At 41.7% G+C, this 19,809-nt stretch overlaps 1 protein-coding gene across 8 annotated transcripts in view; it reads left to right on the plus strand.

Annotated features, from left to right (window-relative positions):
* Positions 1–988: 988 nt before the first annotated feature.
* Positions 989–19,809, plus strand: part of sei (potassium voltage-gated channel seizure) — a 104,587-nt gene continuing 85,766 nt past the window's right edge. For 3 of the 8 annotated variants that reach the window (XM_086908999.1, XM_086909000.1, XM_086908996.1), the window contains exons 1-2: positions 990–3,645; positions 16,969–17,199. In XM_086908999.1, the coding sequence (XP_086765125.1) occupies positions 3,570–3,645; positions 16,969–17,199 (307 nt within the window). In that variant the 5' untranslated portion in view covers positions 990–3,569. Of the gene's footprint in view, positions 3,646–16,968; positions 17,200–19,809 lie in introns of all 8 variants that reach the window. The other 5 variants (XM_086908993.1, XM_086908994.1, XM_086908998.1 and 2 more) reach the window with 2 other exon arrangements.

Raw genomic sequence — 19,809 nt, forward strand, 5'->3', positions numbered from 1 at the left:
TTTTATCATACACAAATCGCTAATTATCTAGACAATTTGCAAAATGATCATAAATAAAAAAAGTTAGTGTTTCTCTGAGATATCTAATTTATTTCTGCATAGCTATTTTGTCAAGATACGATAGTTAGTAACGATTTATAATTAACCTCGCGTTCATATATGAGCTATAACAAAGCTCACTGACGATTAAACAGAAAAAGATAATGTCCGTAGTTTTATATATATATATCGGCAAGGTGCAACAAAGTAAAATATACAATAAAATAAATAACCACGATAAACATTCGTTTAGAAATTTTTAAAGTGAAGGTAATTGTCAAATTACACATCGTAGATTAATCGTAGAAATTAAACTATTTTCAATATTTCTACAAGACGCGATCTAGAGATATAATTAAATACATTACGAATACAAAAATATATCATTTTATAAACCAGCATAATTTTTCTCTTCCTTTTTCTCGATAAAACTAAACGAAAGAAATTTATTTATTAAATAAAGGTAATATTAATTTTCGTGTACGATATCGAAACTATTTTATATCAATACCCTAATCTAATATTATTACACGGAATATTAAAATATCCGAAAATCCTAGCCACAGTAATCGACCAGTAAGCGTTATTCGATCGAGCGCAAATTAATTAGCGCAATAATCAAAGCAACAATTTCTTCCCCCTCCCCCTTCCTCCGTTCATTCCGAGGAATTCACATTATCAACGGCCATCCCCTTTCTTCGCCCGATCCGTGTCCGATCGGATTCCACGCGGAACAAGGGTGACACGGTGAACGAAAGAGACGCAGGACCTTATCAATATTATCACTGGGTGGCGAGGGGATACGATAGGGCGGTGTAATCGGGTGGTGAGTGACGTTGGTGGGGACGGCTGGTCGACGACGCAGGCGCGGTGCACGATCCCCCTAACCTACCCATCGTCGCCGGCGTCGTCTTCGTCGTCGTCGTCGTCGCCGTCGCCGAGAGAGACGTCGGCCCGTCGTCGTGCCTCCTCGTGTTTTTCAGTTCCGACCGTACGACGGCGACTAACGAGACAAACGGAAAAATTTTTCTTCGAAGGAAGAATATATATATATATATATAAATATATATATATATATATACATACATACATACATACATACATACATACATATATATATATATATTCGCCTCCCTTCCGGCATTTTGCTCGGCACGCGGCCTCGAGATGCCTGTTCGCCGGTAGACGCACTTAGACAAAGCTAAAGGTGGGAGCACGCGGGAAAGCAACAGTGTTTGGCAATACGAAGCCGTGGTGCCCGGTTCAACGAATTCTCGTCGATGGAAATACGTTGTATTAGTAAATATCGGGAGGATATACGTTGGAACGCAGAGTGACGCAGGAGTTTCGATTTTGGAGGTGGAAGGCGTGGTGGCTCCGCAGAAGGATGTAGTTTGTTGCTCGGGCGAGGAGCGTGGCGAAGGATACGCGAACGAAAGATTGTTTATTCGTACGTTTGTTGTGCGCAAATGAGAGTTGGTCTCGTGACGAAGAAAAGGGAAAGGTCGTTACCGAGAGCAGTGTTTCCAGTGTCAGTGGCCGTCGCCAACAGGTTACAGGAGCCGATGAATATTTCGAGAAATATCGGCAGTCGCTCGTGTCATCCGCTTCGTGTTATTTTTGCGTAGGATGAAGAAGAGGTATAAAAATTCGGCCGAATTCGAGGTGGGATGCGTAACCGGCTGACACCCAGGAAACAGGACATTCGATTCAGAGGAGTCGTTGTATACGCGTATGATCGTAGTGAATCAAGTAGTGGCAAACCCGCGCGCTTTGTCATTTCGGCGTAAACGCAACTACAAATCCACCACGTGCCTTTCTTCTCGTCGTCCACGACGATTCGTTTCACCCTCTAAGATTCTCTCCTCCGCCTCGTTTCGCCTCTCTCCCCCTCCCCTCGCCACGGCCATGATCATATCCGCGACTCCTCTCCCGTTCGAACCGCTCCGCTCCGTTCGAATCGAAGCCTCGAAACAGGTGTCAGCGTTCGTGGTATCCGAGCTTCATCCGCCAATAGTGTTCCATCATTGAACAGGACGGTGGAATCGACGAGACGCACACCAGAGAAAGAAAGGAACAACCGACCTCGTTTCACTCGACGACACAACACACTTTGTGGAAATGTCCGCACAATGCGCTTCTCCGGCAAGCTGTCTACCGCTGTTCGTTCCTCCGGATGTAGAGAAGTTTGACTTCGACGAGCCGACGAGGTCCAAGCTTCTCCGAATTTTCCACGGGGCAACAATCGCCGAGAGGGTGGTATCGTACAACGTTCGTGCAACGTTGGTGCTCGGACAGTTTTCCATTTTCTTCGAGGATCTATCCGGGTGTCGAGGTACTCGCTGTCCTAAGAAAATATATGGGATACGTTTAAGAGGGTGAAGAGGGATTCCGCGGGATTCGAATAGCCTGGAAAGAAGGGAAGAGCAAGGTGAAACAAGGTGGGGGGAAAGCGGGGGGAATCGTGGTGCACAAAAACGAAGAACCGTCTTATTTGTTATATCAATTATATCACGAGACGTTTTCCAGATTCCTGTTACCCACCCACCCTGTTCTGGAATCCGTGGGAACACGATTCGTGTTGCGCATGGTGTATCGACTATAAATAGATGTTTTCTCGCGTAGATCGTACGTCTTGAGCCAGGAAAACATTGGAGCGGAGAGCATATAATACGCTCGGTCGGGCCTCGTGTCACGTCGAATGAGACGACGTTCAAGCCCCGACCTTCTCTCTGTCCTTCGAATCAAGAGGAGAGGATGCATCATTTGGCTACACCTTGTTCTGATCCTTAGATACATTTAGGTAGACGAGTATTGGGTCCAAAAGGAAGTCAAAACGAAGACCTTCCAGCCTTCTCGTAGGGAGAAAACGTATCGACTCTGTCCACGAAGCTTCTACATATATGCGAATTTTGTACAAAAAGAAAAACACCAAGAAACAACGATCCTCTCGCGAAAGACGCCAAGTAACTTGGGAGAGGGTGTTGCTCGAGGGACAAAAGGCAAAGGCACATACATACACGCATCAAGCGGCAACTTTCTTGCTGGTCACTTTTCCTCCTTTATTGTTTCCTTCGCCTTTTGTATCTACGTAACAAGTCTAGAACGGAAGAGAGAAAGAAAGAGAGAGAGAGAGAAAGAGAGAGAGAGAAAAGAATCATCTCGATTCATCGTCCGATTAGCAACGAATCTTCTCCAATTATCTTTTTGTTCTTTTCTTCTTAGAAGTTTTTCTTAAGAAGATTAAAAAAAAAAGAAAGAAAAAGAGAAGAGAGAAAAGGGAAGAACAGGTTTTTAGGAACAAATTGTTGACGAACAATCGCCGATATTTAGCCTTGTGCTTCTTCTTTTTCCTCGATGATCATTATGCTCAACTCGTGCTGTGCTTTTTTCTACCGTGCTTGTACGCATGCTGCGAGTGTTTTTTCAGTGCTGTAGTGTCACACGTTAATTATTAAAAGCAGGCTTAACGAGCCTTCGATCGAACGCCAAACGTCTCGTCGGCCCAGGTACCTGGGAATATTCCTGCGATGCCTGTTAGACGAGGTCACGTGGCGCCCAGGACAACGATCATCGAAACCATCATCAGGAAATTCGATACGCACGGTGAGTGTCGGCGTTCCATATTACGCAGCACACCACGCTCAAATCGATCGAAAGAGGAAAACTTAATTTTTTCCATCCAATTTTCTTTCTCTTCTTTTTTTCACGTATTCTTTCTTTCCTTCCCTCTTCGACCAATTATTATTGTTATTCGTCCAATTTAATCGCGCGTCCCTCGTCGACAATTTTAACGGGGCAAAGTCACAAGCCGCGAATAAATTAGCACGCGTCATTTTTCTATATCGCGGAATTTTCATTAAAATTGTATAACCAATTTCAACGGTTTTCGGTATTATGGAATATCAGAAAATAGGAGTTGGAATAACGAAGGTGGCTATGAAAAAGTAAAATCAATTTCGCGTCCGCGGAAGTAGGGATTTCTTCGTAATATTTTCCCCGTGTCCGTGTATAAAGTTTAATGAAAGTTTCTCGAGAATCGTGGCTCCCTTTCTCGCGAAAGATTAAAATAAAGTTAACAGCTCGAGGGTTGTCGTTCTGGCCGGCTCGATATAATCGAAGTTTTTAGAATCGGTCCACCTGGGATATGGAACGAGCAGGCATCGGGCCAGAACTCCATTTTCAATATTATTTAAAACATCTCGAGGATGCGAGGACGGGTGGGGATGGGCTCGGTTAAATGGAAGAAAAGGGGTAGTTCTGTTTCACAATAGGACAATGCATGCCACTGGCAATATCACTCGAGGCATGCCTGAAATCCTTGCAAGGAAAACTAAATCCGGAAGAAAGCGACAGGGTTTCGGATTGATCGTGGCAAAACGCACGTCGAAATCGGTGTTCTCTCTCTTCTTCGTTCTCTTTCCAAAAGTAATAATTTTTATTTATTTATTTTCTATAATAATATTTGTAAATTGTTTAAAATTTAGGTAGGAAATAGGAATAGCGTTTCGTTTTTTAGGAGAAAATAGTATTGAATTATGGAACGATCTTTGACACGATTCTCTCCGTAATCATCACTGATACGCGATTAAAAGCGCGGATCATTTTTCATAGCCGGGCTCGCGCGGATTAACCGCACTCGAAAGAGTTTATAATCCTTTGCGCAAAGGATCTGGTAGACTGGATTGGCGCAGCTTTCGTCAAAATATTCCCTTCCTTGTTTCCACAGAAACGAATCAAAATTATAATCCAATATTCAACAGATTCCATCAAATTCCTTCTTCTTTTTCGAGAAATTCTTTTTCTCAAGATTTCTTCCTCTCCTCGTCTCCTCTTAACGTCTCTCTTCTCCTCTGTTATTCTTCTCCCCCGGATAGATTCGGTTTATACCCTCTTCTCCGGGTGGATGAGAATTCGGTGTAGAGGTAAGTCGATGAGGTCGCGTATCATCGCTCGTTAACGAAAGCTGGGGCTGTCGTATGGAAGGGCGGACGATAATAGGCATTAACGCGATAAATTCTTGGGAAACCTTTGTAACGCCAATTTATATAATAAAAAATATGTATGCCAGAGCTTCAGGGCGGGTTTTTGTCCCGGTGGCATTGCTGCTCGTCAAGCCTTGGCTTCTAATCTGACGTCCTCCCTATAGCACGTATGTCCTATAACACCCAACTGCGTCCGCTCATTTTTTTTCCCCTCTCCTTCTCCGCCTATCTCCACACCTTATCCGTCAACGAACCATCTTTTCGATACTTTTCACCTGTCTTCTTTTCGTCCTAATCGAATACGACGTCGGCGAGAGAGAGAGAGAGAGAGAGAGAGAGAGAGAGAGAGAGAGAGAGGGGCAATCTGTTTCACAGGCAAACATCGCATCTTCGATCCTTGAAAATGCTAAATAATTCTGATCGATGAAACGATCAATGATTTCGTTAATAAGAATGCCTTTTGTTAAAAGTCCTATATTTTAAAATAGCGATCGAATCTTGGAGAAAATTTCGTCGCGTTCAAGTTGTTGGAGGGAAAAAGTTTTCAAGAAGTTTTCCGTTAAAATTCTAAATCACGATGAATCGCGATAATAATAATTTTACTCGCATTCGTTAATATTTCAATCCTCGTGATTTGGAGAATTTTTCGTCCCGAATTACAAAAAATTTCTAATATCGAAATTTCACGAGAGAAAAGTTCGAGCGAACTTTTAAATAAACGAGCGAGCAAGCGACATTTGTGCGGTTAGAGAGAGAGAGCGAGAGACACGTTTGATTCGGTGAAAAGTTTCGATCAAGGATCGTTATCGATCACGGATTCGTGTCAAGGGCAGGTGAAGTTTGGTTAAGAACACCCTGGATCCCGATACACACGCGTGTACGCGACTCGGTCGCGTAATGTGACACCAGGAACCTGGCACGAGTTTTCGTTTTCGTGTATGAAACTATTAAAAGTCGGCAATTAGGTCCGCGGCTGATTTAAATTGTAGCCCAAGCCGGAAAACAGATATATACCTGTATATACCGTTGCTCATAAATTTGCCCTTAATTTTCTACCCCTAATACCGATCTTACCGAACGTTAACAAGTCTTCATATACTGCAACGATTATTATTTTCTATTTTTATATATGTATAAAAAATCATAAATCGCATAAACATCAACAACTCCAAATTGATTGGGCGAAGTGGAGCGGTGTAATTCGACAAGTATATCGCGATTTCAAAATTAATCACAGCGATTAAACGGAATGAAAAATCCTCAAGGTTTTCTCGACACGCGATTAAATGATCGAACCGAAAATTTCGCTGGCTCCTGTTCCTAGCTTCTAGAAGTCTGGCGCCGAAACCGCCACCAACACTCTCTAGGATATCCGTCTCCTCTCGTCGACACGGCCAAAATTTCCCCTCCCGACGGATTATCGAGGAAGGGAGAGCGCGTACGCGATAAATTCTTAAATTCCATCGGGACCGGTGGGTGATTCATCGAACGGGCGACGTATCAGGGCCGCCTAGATCGAGACCTCGAAAAACTACTCTCTGACCTACTTTTCGCTCGACGTTTTTGCCGAAAATCGTGGGAGAAAGAGAGAGAGAGAGAGAGGGGATATCACGTGGCTTTTAAACCGCTTCGTTCTCTATCCAAAGATCATCTCGCGATCTTAATCTCGGAATTGTGAACGATCGAGCTACCTCGAACGAGGTGCAAACGAGATCAAAACTGATGACACGGTGCGTTTCCGTGTTTCTTTCTATATTTATATATGTATTTTCCCCCCCCTTCTTTTCTCTTCTTTTCTTCTCCTCCATCCTCGTTTACGAGAGAGCGGCATACGTGTACATAATAACGAGAATACGTGTGCTGCTGCGCGATAAATTCGTGCAGAAAGTTTGGGCTGTTGCCAGGATGGATATTTAAAATTCTCCGCGGTTCTCCACGAACCTCCAGGTTTTTTTGCCACGATCGAGGTGGACGAGGAGAAGGCATCCACCTATGAACGTTAATGGATGATAGGTTCACCGATCGAACCGATTGCTGTATAATTGTTAACACCGGAACGCCGCTTATTTCGCGCACGAATAACTCGACACGTCAGTGTTTCTTCATCGGGGGGGGGGGGGGGGGATTTCGACGATTCGTTGTACTTAACTCCAATTTAAACGGTTGATCATGCATTTTTAATTTCGTCTCGAAAATATCACTGGTGATGGTTGTTAATCCTTTTCGAGGGGGGTTTTCTACTAATTGCTTTCTAATTATTACAGTTGTTTCGCGCGACATATTTTCGCCTCGTTTCGAAATAGCGAAGAAATGTAGGGGAGCGGTAAACAAGAGGCAACTAAAAATAATCAAAGAACAAAGTACCATCCCTTGTATTTTCTCGGTTGTATACACGCGTCCACCTCTCTCGTTAATTTTTAACGAAATGCATACCGGCTTAGTCGCAAACAAAAGCACGCTCTAGTACATCTCGGGCCTAATTAAGCTCGTGGTCTCCCGAGTAAATATTTTCGAGTAAGACGGATCACTTAAAATTCTTTCTCAATGTTGGATCGACAAGCGGGAAGTTTCACAGTTTACGACCGATCTTGTATAATTTGGAAAACTAAGGCGAAACCAAGTGAAGAGATTAATCGAAGAAACGTCAGCTTCCTCCAGTGAGATCGAAAGAATCGAATCTGGATTCGAAATTAAAATCGTATTTATATTCCAGATATTTAGAGAATTTGGACGACACAATATTTTAAAATTAATATCGCGAATTAGAAAATGAACGTATGATTTTATGGTTCCACGACCTTCTCCAACAGCCTTGATTTTCCAACCGTTCATACGCTTTCCGTTTCGCTCCGTTTCACACGAGTATACTCGCGTATTTATTTCGTTTCGAAATACGCGTGAAAACTATTTTTAACCGAGTTTGAAAATACACATAGGGGGTGGTGGTTAATCAGTCCCCTCTCCTTCTCGCCTCAATCTCCACGCCATTCGATCGAACTTTGCCGAGGCTCTGCCTCGAAACGATAATCGACTGGCCGATCGAATTTCTCGATATTCAATTCGATATGCCAACAACAGCCTTTACACTGCGATCTCGCAACGTGAACAAAGATAGCAAGACACGAATGACCGTCCCAGTTGAAATGCTCTCGTTCTTCGCTCGTGTGAATTTTTCGTTTATTGCTTTGGAAACGGTGTTTCAATTCCCGAGAAAATTTCGATTCGATCTGTAACGCAGAATTCGCGGAAAAAAGGAATATAAATGGATTGTCGTCGAATCCGATCGAAAAAGTTGCGTGGTTTTTCGGGGAAAGCTTAATTCGGTCGTGTCGCGTGCAAAATATTCATCCACGAAGCTTGTGATTTAACGTAGGCAGCGCGTGTCGCTGAAATATCTTTCGAAATTGAGTACTGCTGGCCTAGGCACCATTCGAATTAACTTTATAAATACCGTCCGATATTTGGCTGAAGGAGGGAAGGGACGATCGAGCGTTCGAGGCTCGTTGAACGAATTCTCAGTCGGTGCAGGATAATCGTTAACCTCGTCGAACACTTTATTCCCAACTCTCATTTTTCCAGCTTCATTTACATCCGTCGATACATCCGTCTTTTAATCTTTTATTTATGAAAAGCAATCTCGAACATTTTCCTCGCCATTTCTCAATCTTACGATCTTAGCTTTCGATTGGATTGGATTCCGGTGATTGTTGAAAGAATTTTTCGACAGTTGTTTCGTTGAGTTGAATTGTCGAGAAATTTGATTTGAAAGAAAGAAAGAAAGGGAGGATGGAGAAAGGAAGAAGATAAGGCTGAACTCGAGGCAATTGGTTTGTTTTGTAATTTTCAGTTGAAGCCTTTCTGGAACGCTTATGGAAATAATTATCACGGCCGGTGCAAGCGACGCGCAATTTTCACCCCTAGGGAGTTCTTTGAGCGTCCAGCTGTGCCGTTTATTGTTTTTCATTTGCCCGATACTGTGCAGTCGATTCACGCTTCTTCGAACATCCCCTCCCTTCCTCGTTTTCGCTTCGAATTCAAAACAATCGTTTAATCCCGTCCTTCGAACCGCGTGGTCAAATCGAATATCGAAATTTTCATCGATGATATCCCAGAGAGAATATGCTCCCGTCGATACGCTTGTTTTTCCACCCGTACCCCTTCGAATTCGATAATCGCGATCTCGATCCCGACCAGACGAGATGAAAATAAACGAGAGGCAGGCATCTGAAATTTCCCAGAAATCTTCATTCGATTATCGGCCAGGATATGATCTCTCCCCGAGAATCCAATAATTTCGAGCAAACTCTAATCCGATTTTCACGATATAGAAATCCATCTTACACGTTTAATCCGCGTGTACCCTGGATAACCGATCTAATCTTCCTGTCGATTAGAAACTTTCATCGCCGCATCGCACTTTCAACCATCCGCCCGATGCTATTAAATCCTAGACAACGACAAATTGAATTACAACAACGCGTGTGTATTTTTACATCGAGCGGAAGCATTTCGATGAGACGAAATATATATTTCCAAAAAAATATTTCTTAAAAACTGCTCCTTCCATCCATCCTATTCATCGCCTACGATCTAATACCGATCGGCAGAGGAGGATTAAACGAGACACGCAACGATTTTACGATGATTTCATCTCGAGAAGATCGAATAAGTACGAAACCGGTTTCGAAACAACCGTCGATGAGTTGAGTTACGAGCCTCGAATCTTGAGATCTTGTCGTTTCATTTCAGCGGAAACTTCTATTTTCTTACGCGACACGGCGTGCGTTCTTGGCACGAGACGCGCGAGCTGCATACCGTTCGGCCACCGTTTTTAAAGGAAACGGGAGAAACGACGACGAAACGGAGTGAAGGAGCGTTGTATCCATCGATGTCCATTCACTTCCTCGCGACAACGAGGATCATAATTCAACGACTCGTTCCACTTTCCCGATTCCTAAGTAGTACGCCCATGCGTTACGTTCGCCCTGGCAACGTAAACAAATAATATCGACGCAGATTTCACGCTTGGATCGGTTGGAGGACTCCGGCCTTAATTTCGACCTCGCGTTGTAAAGAAGGAGAAAGAGGAAGAAGAAAAAAAGTAATTGAAACTAAAACTTTAAACGAAGCTTTAAATAAAAATCTCAAAGGAATTCACATATACGATCGATGTTGAAGTTGATATTGTAACGATATTGGTAGTGTAACCAATCTGCATCGTTCGAGCATCACGAAAGGGAAGAAAAAGAAAGTCTTCTTTCTTTCATCCCTTATCCCCACCTTGGATATACTTTTCAGACAGAAGCGAGTTCTTTTGTTTCTCGAATTTTCTTTTTCTTTTCTTTTTTTATCGTCCTAGACTTTGAAAAGATTCTGAAATACTTAAACGATCTTCTAAAACGATTCTTCTAAAACGATTTAACCTCTCGTCGGAGACGTTCGTGAGACATCAAAGGCGAACTTGTAATACTTTCGAAACAAGCGATTGTCGAGTAAAATAAAATATTACCGTGTAATTCTTTGACACATTTTTTCTTTTGATAATTCTAAAAAAACACACGTGTCCCCGAGCGGGATTGAAATCGTTTCGAAACGAAAAAAACTCGTGTAAAGAATTCAATAATGCTAACCGATACCAGTTTGTCTAAGAAGGGATAATTCTATCGCGATACAAGAGGGAACCTGTTCGAACCTGGGTCACACACGGATTCTTCTATGTTTGTATATATATATATATAGGATGTTTAAATCGAACCGCGTGAGCGGATTTAAGTTTAACGCGGCGACAAGGTCACAAGCTCCAGCTTGTCACAACATTCGCGGCGGGGCTAGCGTGACTCCATCGTATTTTCGGCCTATAAGACGAATCGGCCAGACCCGCCCGATTTTATCATTCAAGGACAGCTACCGAGATAGATCGAGAATCGGCACGGTGTTCATGTCGTGCGCAAAGTAGTATAGCTGCAATCATGGATCGTGGAGTGGATGGAAGATAGATCGAGAATCGATACGATGTCGAGCGGATCGGCCATGTGCAAATTATGTAGGTGCAATCGTGGAGTGGATGGAAGATAGATCGAGAATCGGCACAGATCGGTTATGTGCAAAGTACATAGGTGCAATCGTGGATCGAGGAGTGGATGGAAGATGGATCGAGAATCGGCACGGTGTCGAGCAGATCGGCCATGTGCAAATCTATAAGGTGCGATCGAGAATGGATGGAAAATAAATCGAGAATCGGCACGGTGTAGATCGGCCATGTGCAAATTATGTAGGTGCAATCGTGGAGAGGATGGAAGATAGATCGAGAATCGGCACGGATCGGTTATGTGCAAAGTACATAGGTGCAATCGTGGATCGAGGAGAGGATGAGAGATAGGTCGATATCAGCCATGTGCAAACTATATAGGTGGATCGAGGAATGGATGGAAAATAAATCGAGAATCGGCACGGTGTAGATCGGCCATGTGCAAAATATATAGGTGCAATCGTGGATCGAGGAGTGGATGGAAAAGATGAGGACGAGCGAGGGTTTGTTTTGTTAGCTTGTTACGTCTCAACGAGGCGAGGAAGCGGCCCAATCCTTCGTGAACTTTGGTTTATGTCGAGAAGGAGATTAGATGGAGGGGGAAAAGGATCTTGTAAATTGTAATAAAATCGTACGAATACTTTACGAGATATTTTACGTAACTTTCTTTACGAGCTGTTTTTCTGTAATCGAATAAGAATGGAAATTTTAAGCTGGTCGTTTTTAACCACGTGTTTTGATTTGCGTTAGAATCGATCAATGATAGATAAGATTGATCTCGATCGAATCTGAACGAGTCGGTATAATAATTAGAAGGAAATAACTAACTTGAATAAATATGGGCTTGATTTGAATAATAAATGAAGTCGGTGTTATCGCGTAAACGTTGTGGATAAAATGGATTTCAAGGTGTATTGATCTTTTGAAATTATTTATCGAAAGGTTTAAAAGGTTTGCTCGGTCGAGAATTTATGGTAATAATAATAATTCGATAATGATGATCGAGCGAGGAATAAATATCAATGATAATTAAAACGTCGGGGATTAAAATCGAAACTCGTGAAAATAAGAACAATGCTCTTCTCTATCCTGAAACATTGCTTTAAAACTGTCAAATTGGATAATTTAACATGCGTCATGTGCCGTTTACCGGGCCTCTAAATCCTCGTATTGTCGAGGCGGAAACAAAACTCGCGGTAAATTCCAATTCCGTATATTTATAACCGGTCGAGTGGCTACGCGAAATGTGTCGTTCGTTACGATAGAAATGGTGGTACGTTTCGTACTCTGCTACTCTATTCTTACTAGATATCGAGTAAGTAAAAATTAAGGTGACGTTCGTTGAACCGTGCGTTCTTTGAGCTCGGATATTAGAATAATTCATCGAAACGTTCCTCTTCCTTATCGGGCTTAACTTTATTCTCGAATCAACCCTCTAATTTCCGAGCTTCGACAAATTTTCTCGCGAAAGTTCTAAATAATAACTTGAAATATAAATCGGTAGTTTCTTTTCCCTTATGATACAGAAGGAGTGGACAGGTTAATTATCTCTCTCATCCTCGTTTTATCGGAAAGAAATGAAAGAAATAGTGAAAATTTGCTGCAACGAACGATCGGAGATAATAAAGGAGCGTGGCCGGTTTAGCGAGTCGAGAAGATAAGAGGAGCGGTCAGTATTCTGGAACGGTACGGATAGCAAAGTAGTTCTCGCGGTTAAGTGACATCCTTGGCAAAGGGCCCAGCCCTGCGAGGCTGCTGTCTCCTCGATGCGAACTCGGCAAAATCTATTTCGGGCCGATAAACTCGGCACGGGATGAGATTCGTAAAAAGAACCGATGCGCCTCGTGTTTGTTTCTCGTGTCTCTCGTAATCGCGTAACGGGGTTACAGATTACACCCTTTTCGATCGTTTTCCACGAAAATTCCTTTGATCACGAATCGCCAGGGATCGTGATGATGGGCCATGGTTGATGGAGAAAAGGCTGATGCGGCGCGATCGTGAGTTTTTTTTGTAAGAAAATCGAAAATTTGACGTGGCATGTTAGATGATTCTTGTATATTAATATCGTACGAATCGAATAAATAGAAAAATCGATTTTTGTTTCGATTTCGTAACCGACGAAAGCGCCAAAAATCCCTGGCGATTAATCTCTGGTGTGGGCGACTTGAGAGCTTTGTTGCTATTCCGGTTATAGCGAAAAGGAGTATTAATCATGGTTAAACTAGCGGCCGCGTAGCCGCCATTTCCAACATCGCTTGGTATTAGCTCGTAATTACCATCGATCAATCAGAATCACACGAACTCTATCTTCTTATGAGAGAAATAAGCAACGAAATAAACGTACAATTTATATATCTTTATTACGGATATGCACACGAATTAAATTCAAAATTGTAACAAATAAGTTGAACGATCAAACTTGTAAATATTTACAATTTAAAAAAAAAAAAAAAAGAAAAAGAAAACTCTTTTAAGAATCGATTAATCAAAAGATCACCGTCCTTTCTTTTGAAACAACTCTCGCGATCTTCGATTCCTGCAGTTAACTGCCGCTACATTATCCGAATTATGGAAAGCGAGAACACGTGTGAAACATGCAACGCGAGAAAATGAAACGAGTGGACGCACGAATTTACGCGTTAACGGGATACGTTAAATTATTCTTCATCTCCCTTGGAAGCGAAGTTTTAATTTTCCTCTCGTGTTACAAAATACACGGTTGTCTCTGCGGCCGGAAAATCTGAAAAAATTTCGAGCTCGCGCCGTGTGTCGCCCCTTTTAATTTCCCACCTGTTAAATAAACGAAATTACTCGAAATTGCTCGTAAAAACAGGTGACAACGTCGATAGAGAAAAATCATCCAACATTCTTCCCCTTTCGATTCTTCCAATTATTTTCCACGACGTCCACCACGTCCCCGAAACAACACTCGTTCGATTCCCAAAACCGAACGATTTTCACGATTTTCTTCTCCTTTTTTTTCTCTGCTCCACTTCTGATCACCAATTCCGTTTATTCGTCGCACGAATCTCGATTCACAACAGCGCCAGTTGTCACGCGTGCACCGATTTTCGAACCTTCCCTCGTTTAAACGATTTCGATCAATCGGTCACGTAATATATCGCCGATAATTCGACCGGTGCACGTCCATGTCCACGTAACGTTGATCAACAACAATGGCGCTGGGCCCACGTTCCTCCGCATTTTCAATTTCACTTCATTAAACGCGATTGTCCTTCGCAGAATGCTTAAGCAGCGAAAGCGGAATGAGGGTGGCAGCGATGGCAGTCGTGGCACGCGGCGCAATTCCACGTCCCCGTGGCTGACATTTCTCTTGGATTCTGGTACGACGTCTGGTACTCTTGCGACGCACTTGAAAATCGTCGCCATTGTTTGGAGTAAGGTGTCGCACAGAGGCGTCGTCACAATAGCTTGGAACCGCAAAAACGTGATTGCGTTTCTAAGATTAATATTTCCCTCTGATATTTCTACACGGATTAAACCGCCTTTTTCCCTCTCTTCTTCTTTTTTTTTTTTTTGAAGTATATCCCTTTTGAGATTCATTTTCGAGCGGTTTGTATCTGGAAAGAAAAAGAAAAGAATTCTTTTTTCTCTCTTCCATAAAATTTCGTTTCGCTATTGGACGAACGAAACAAAAATTTGCCCCGAGTGTATGCCTTCGAGTTTTCCGTGTCTTTTTTCCCTGGAAACGACTGGTGTTTCTTTTTTTTTTTTTCCTTCTTCTTCTTCTTCTTCTTCTTCTTCTTCTTCTTCCTCATTTTTTCCCCTCATATTTTTAAATCCAGGAAAATGGAAATTTTTAAATTCTTATAATAAGTCTAATGAATCATCGCGGTTCAACGTGGGACCATGGGTACACGAATCGATATTTATTTTTAGAAAAATAAAGCTTGAAAGGTGCTATGCGTTTGATATAACGGCGGTCTCTTTATGCCTCGGTTCGTTGAACATTCAAGAGTTGAAAACACTTGGTAAATTTACTTCTTCAACGAGCCTCGTAAAATTTGCCCCCTCCTCCCCCTCTTCCCCTCGCATGCCGGGGTAGACGGTCGCCCGTTGTTTCGAAATATGCATATTATCGCTTGTAAATATTTGGGATCAGTGGAACGTTAAGGGATGCAACACAATTAGGGGACACGGGGGGAGGGGGGGAAGGGAATAGGGAATAAAACGTGCTCTCGTGGAGGATACTTCGTGTACAAAAAAAAAAAAAAAAAAATAACCAGCCGCTTATTGGCCCTGATATCGATCTGTACCGTATCGAAAGTGTATTCATATCGCTTTCTTTTTGCCCTGCTTTAGAAAATTTCGTTCTCGAACTCTTGTTGTTGACTCTTTATTAAACGAAATATCCAATTTTTCGTTCGAAAGATTAATAAAATGAACTTTGATCCGATGGGGAGCCGATATTACGATACTCAACTTATTGTTATTTCGTTTTTCTTTCTCTGCTCCACTGCATTATCGAATTTTTATTTTTTCCATACCGTTTATTTTAAACATCGTTTAAAATAATATAATCTTTTTCGACGATTCGTCCGATTATTTTTATTCGTTATACGCTATTTCTCTTTTAAAGAAATATTTTCTCTAAAACGTTCTTCTCGTTTCTGATGTCGATAATATTACGCAATTCCTTTCTTTCTTTCTTTCTTTCTTTTTTTTTTTTTTTCGTAAAATATCTTTCTTCATTTTTTTTTTTTTCACGAACGATCATTTCGTCTTAAGAAAAATAAATATCTCGGACGAGAAATGGCAAAGTGACGGTGTATTCGTAAGTGGCAGCTTTAACATTGCACGTGCAAATTTACACGAGAAACAGCCCCTTTGAGGTGTACCCAGAAAACGTGCAAAAAGTGTCTCAAAGTTAGAAACGAACCGAATTAACCGAGGCTCGCGATGCCTGTAAGTCAGACAAACTTAATGGCCGGTACCAAAATATTTTATGGTGTACACTCTAAGACCGATGCCGGATTTAGGACGAAGGTCGCAATGGGAACACGACGCCTCGTAATTTCGTGATTCCAGAATTCCAGCCGTCCGAGTTTCACAGTGAAACTCGTTTCATTTTTCACTTATTTCTTTTGATCTATCTCTTCCACCTTTATCTCTCTCCCCCCCCCCTCCCTTCATTAAATTTGCCAACTATAATAAAGAAGACAGCAAAGAATTATTTTATTCCTCGAATAAATAATTTATCGAATAAAAAAGAAAAAAAGGTATATGAAAGTATACGTTCAAAGCGGATTCAGATTCCTTGAAATGAGATTTTTGCCAAATTCCCAAATAGAAGATAAACACTAAGGAAACCTGTTTCGAGATGAGGATCAATAATAATAAATTAGGTGGTTGGTAACATGTTTATGATTTCCTTCAACGAAAATTGCTGAATTTTCCGAACGTCCTCCCACGTGATACCTTGCCTCTTAATTTTGAAGAATCGACCACCTATAAATACATTTATATCCGCGATCGACCAATTCCAGTTAACCTGTCTATCTCCTCCCTGTATTCTTAACGAGAAAAGTTAATTTCGGACATCGGCATAAGAAGGCATGCCAACCACGCAACTCTAATGAGCCGATGAAAATCTCTACCCAAGCATTAACTTTCCTTTTCCTACATTCCTATGAATCCCATACGCTTTTCTCCAAACTTCTCTCACACTTCTCCACCACATTATTATTCAACAAATATTTAACACATTTCCAACCAGAAAAGCATAGTCACACGTCATTACATGTATATATATATATATATATATAAATTAAAATATATTTTCTTAACGATTAATCTAAAAAGTGGAAATTTCGAAAAGGAAAATTCACGAGTATAAATTTTTTTCGAGGGGACAAAAATTAAAATCCTTTTAATCCTTTTCTGTCCCTTTTGCAGATCGAAGTTTTTTAGTGGCCAACGCTCAACAGGGACTATGTCACATAATATATTGCTCGGACGGTTTCTGCCGGCTGACAGGCTTTTCGAGGGCGGAAGTGATGCAGAGACCGGCGATCTGCGAGTTCCTTCATGGGCCAATGACGTCGCCCCATGCGGTCGCGGCCCTCCGCGACGCCCTCGCCGCCGGCGTCGAAAAGCATTTCGAGATCCTTTACTACAGGAAAGACGGTGAGTCATCTCTCTCTCTCTCTCTCTCTCTCTCTCTCTCTCTCTCTCTCTCTCTTAATAACCGATCACACCTTACATAGATAACCTTTGCCATATCTGTTCCAATCTATAATAAAAGCCTCGCTATCGATCTCGTCGCAGTTTCTATTCGTTTCTCCTCTCCCGCCGAGAGCTTGCGATTTCCATTCTTTCGAGTCGAGATCTCCCCCCTCGAAAGAAATAACGAACAACGATCATTTTCTCTTTTCTCTAAAAATGCCGATCGATTAAATCTCGAGCCGATAATTCTCATCGACGATCAAGTGGAAAGATTAATTTTTTTTTTATCGCGAAATTTTTTTCTGGGACACGACTTAAGGTTGCAAACTGGCAACGGTTCCACGATTTCGTAGGAAACCGGACATCCTGAATTCCGACCCGCCGTTGCTAATCCCGTCTTGGCAAGCCCCATTAACTTTCTACGGACATTGTTTCTTGGATTTTCAAGAATAGAGGCAAAGAGATCTATATTCACTTGCCAACTTTTCCTCTAGAAACCTATCATTTTCTTCGTTCTTCGCGCGAATGGCAATCGATACCTATTTCACGAGTTATTTCACGAAGCGTTTGTGTTGCAAAAAAACATTTGCAAAAAAGGAAGAAAAAAAGGAAAAAATACATAAATTTATTATATATTCGGAAAGAAGTATATATTTGATATCGTATACTCGATGGCTGACCCGTTTAATCTCAACGATAAATCACGTCCCATGATTTCTTCGAACTTCTCTCTGCGTTTTTCTCTGAGGAACAATCTCGATACAAATTATTATATAGTTTCGTTATGTTTCTTGCACGATAGCATTTCCGTTTTGAAATTCGTTTAAAGTATATATATTGAAATATTAATTCAATATAGATAGGTTTTGCGTGTCTCAACTTTCCTTTTCCTACCAGCTATAAACCTCTCTATACGTACTTTGCGTCAATCGTGAAAACTTCTTGTCAGTCACTATTAACCGTCTCCCCTACTGACCTCACTTCCCAACGATACTATTATATATCGTTACTAAACCACAACCCATTTTCAAGTTTATCATTTCAATAATTCCTTTCCTCTGTTGTTATCAGCTTTATGGATCGAAATCGATTTTCCAACGGTCTATAATATTAATTAAAAACTTAGTTTTGATCTTTGAAACGATCGAGAAATAATCGATCAAATTAATCCAAAAAAAAAAAGAAAAAAGAAAGAAAAGATTTACTTGCTCGAATAAGAATTCGCAAAAGCTGCATTTACGGGAGGATTTAATTTAATTTAATTTAATTTTCGAATTTCGAATTAAATATCACGTTTGAAGATAATTTTCAATTTTCCTCGAGCGAAGATTCGCGATCACTTTAACGCGAAACAACTTTATCCACGATGAAGTGGCTTAGGAATTTTACATATTTTATCGGTGATGGTGATTTCTTTCTGGACGCGAACCCTCTTAGGAGGATTGTAACAACCGTTTCGTTATTTAGAGCGGGAAAATTGAATTTATTCGCGGACCGATGGTTGGCTGGAACCCGATTTTGCCGTAGTGTCTGACCTTAGGCGCGGCGTGATCAATAGTCACTACTATATAATTTATCATAGTCATAGAACGAAGCTTGCTCACGGCTGATCCGAATGCTCCTCGTTCCATTCCCCCGGGGATTAAAACTTCAAACTTTTATACACACCGATCTGGCCGTGCCGTTTCTCTAAAAATCTTTGCCCCCTCTCCTCCTCCCCCCCCTTTTTTTCACCCAACACCCTAACATTTCTATCTTATTATCCTTTATTAATAAAATCGACGATCGAACGCCACAGCACGCGCGCAATTTTCGGATTTAGGAGAACGATTCTCTTTCACCATCACCACCGATGTTTGTCACCACCGACTCCTAATATCCCGCGGAAAAAAAAAAAAGAAAAAAACTGGCACGCGAAAGGTCTGAAATTCTTGGCTGTGTGCACGAGTCGTGGAAAGCGATACGAAAATAGGATACACATGTAGCCGTGCCCCACATGCACAAAGGAAACGAAAGAAAGGTGCTGCACTGTGAAAGGGGCTGAAAGGGGCTGAAAGTAGTCTGCTCCCGACCACCTGCAGCCACCTGAATGGTTTGTTATAGTACGTCGTGTTTTCACCGGGTATGCGCGACCTCGTCGCAAATTTTCTACTTGGACGGTATTCATTGTTCCCTCTTACATCGCGGAGAGGAACGTATCGACTGAATTTTTCTTCCAACAGCGTACGCGTCAAATTTCCCTCCCTCCCCCTCCCCCCCGAAAAAAGAAGAAAAAAATATAAAAGAATTTTCCACGCGTCCCATTTTCCACTCGCGTTCAGAACGAGTCGCTGTGTCGCCTTCGGTGCAGATATTTCTCGACGTTATTTCTTTGTACGTAGAGGAGAGAAATGAGAAAAATATCCACGCGTATCGACACGCACGTTGAACCGTATAACGAGATAAAACGATCTTTGGTCGGAGATTTTCCTTGTCCTTTCTCATTTTGATTTGACGCTGAGCCAGGAATCGCGGGATTCTCTTTCTTTTTTTTTTTTTTTATGGGGTCACGAATGTATACCGCGGCGTGGA

The sequence above is a fragment of the Apis florea genome, unplaced genomic scaffold (assembly GCF_048593485.1).
Source record: "Apis florea isolate Af1SG1 unplaced genomic scaffold, ASM4859348v1 contig_3081_pilon, whole genome shotgun sequence".
In the NCBI taxonomy this organism is placed as follows: domain Eukaryota; kingdom Metazoa; phylum Arthropoda; class Insecta; order Hymenoptera; family Apidae; genus Apis; species Apis florea.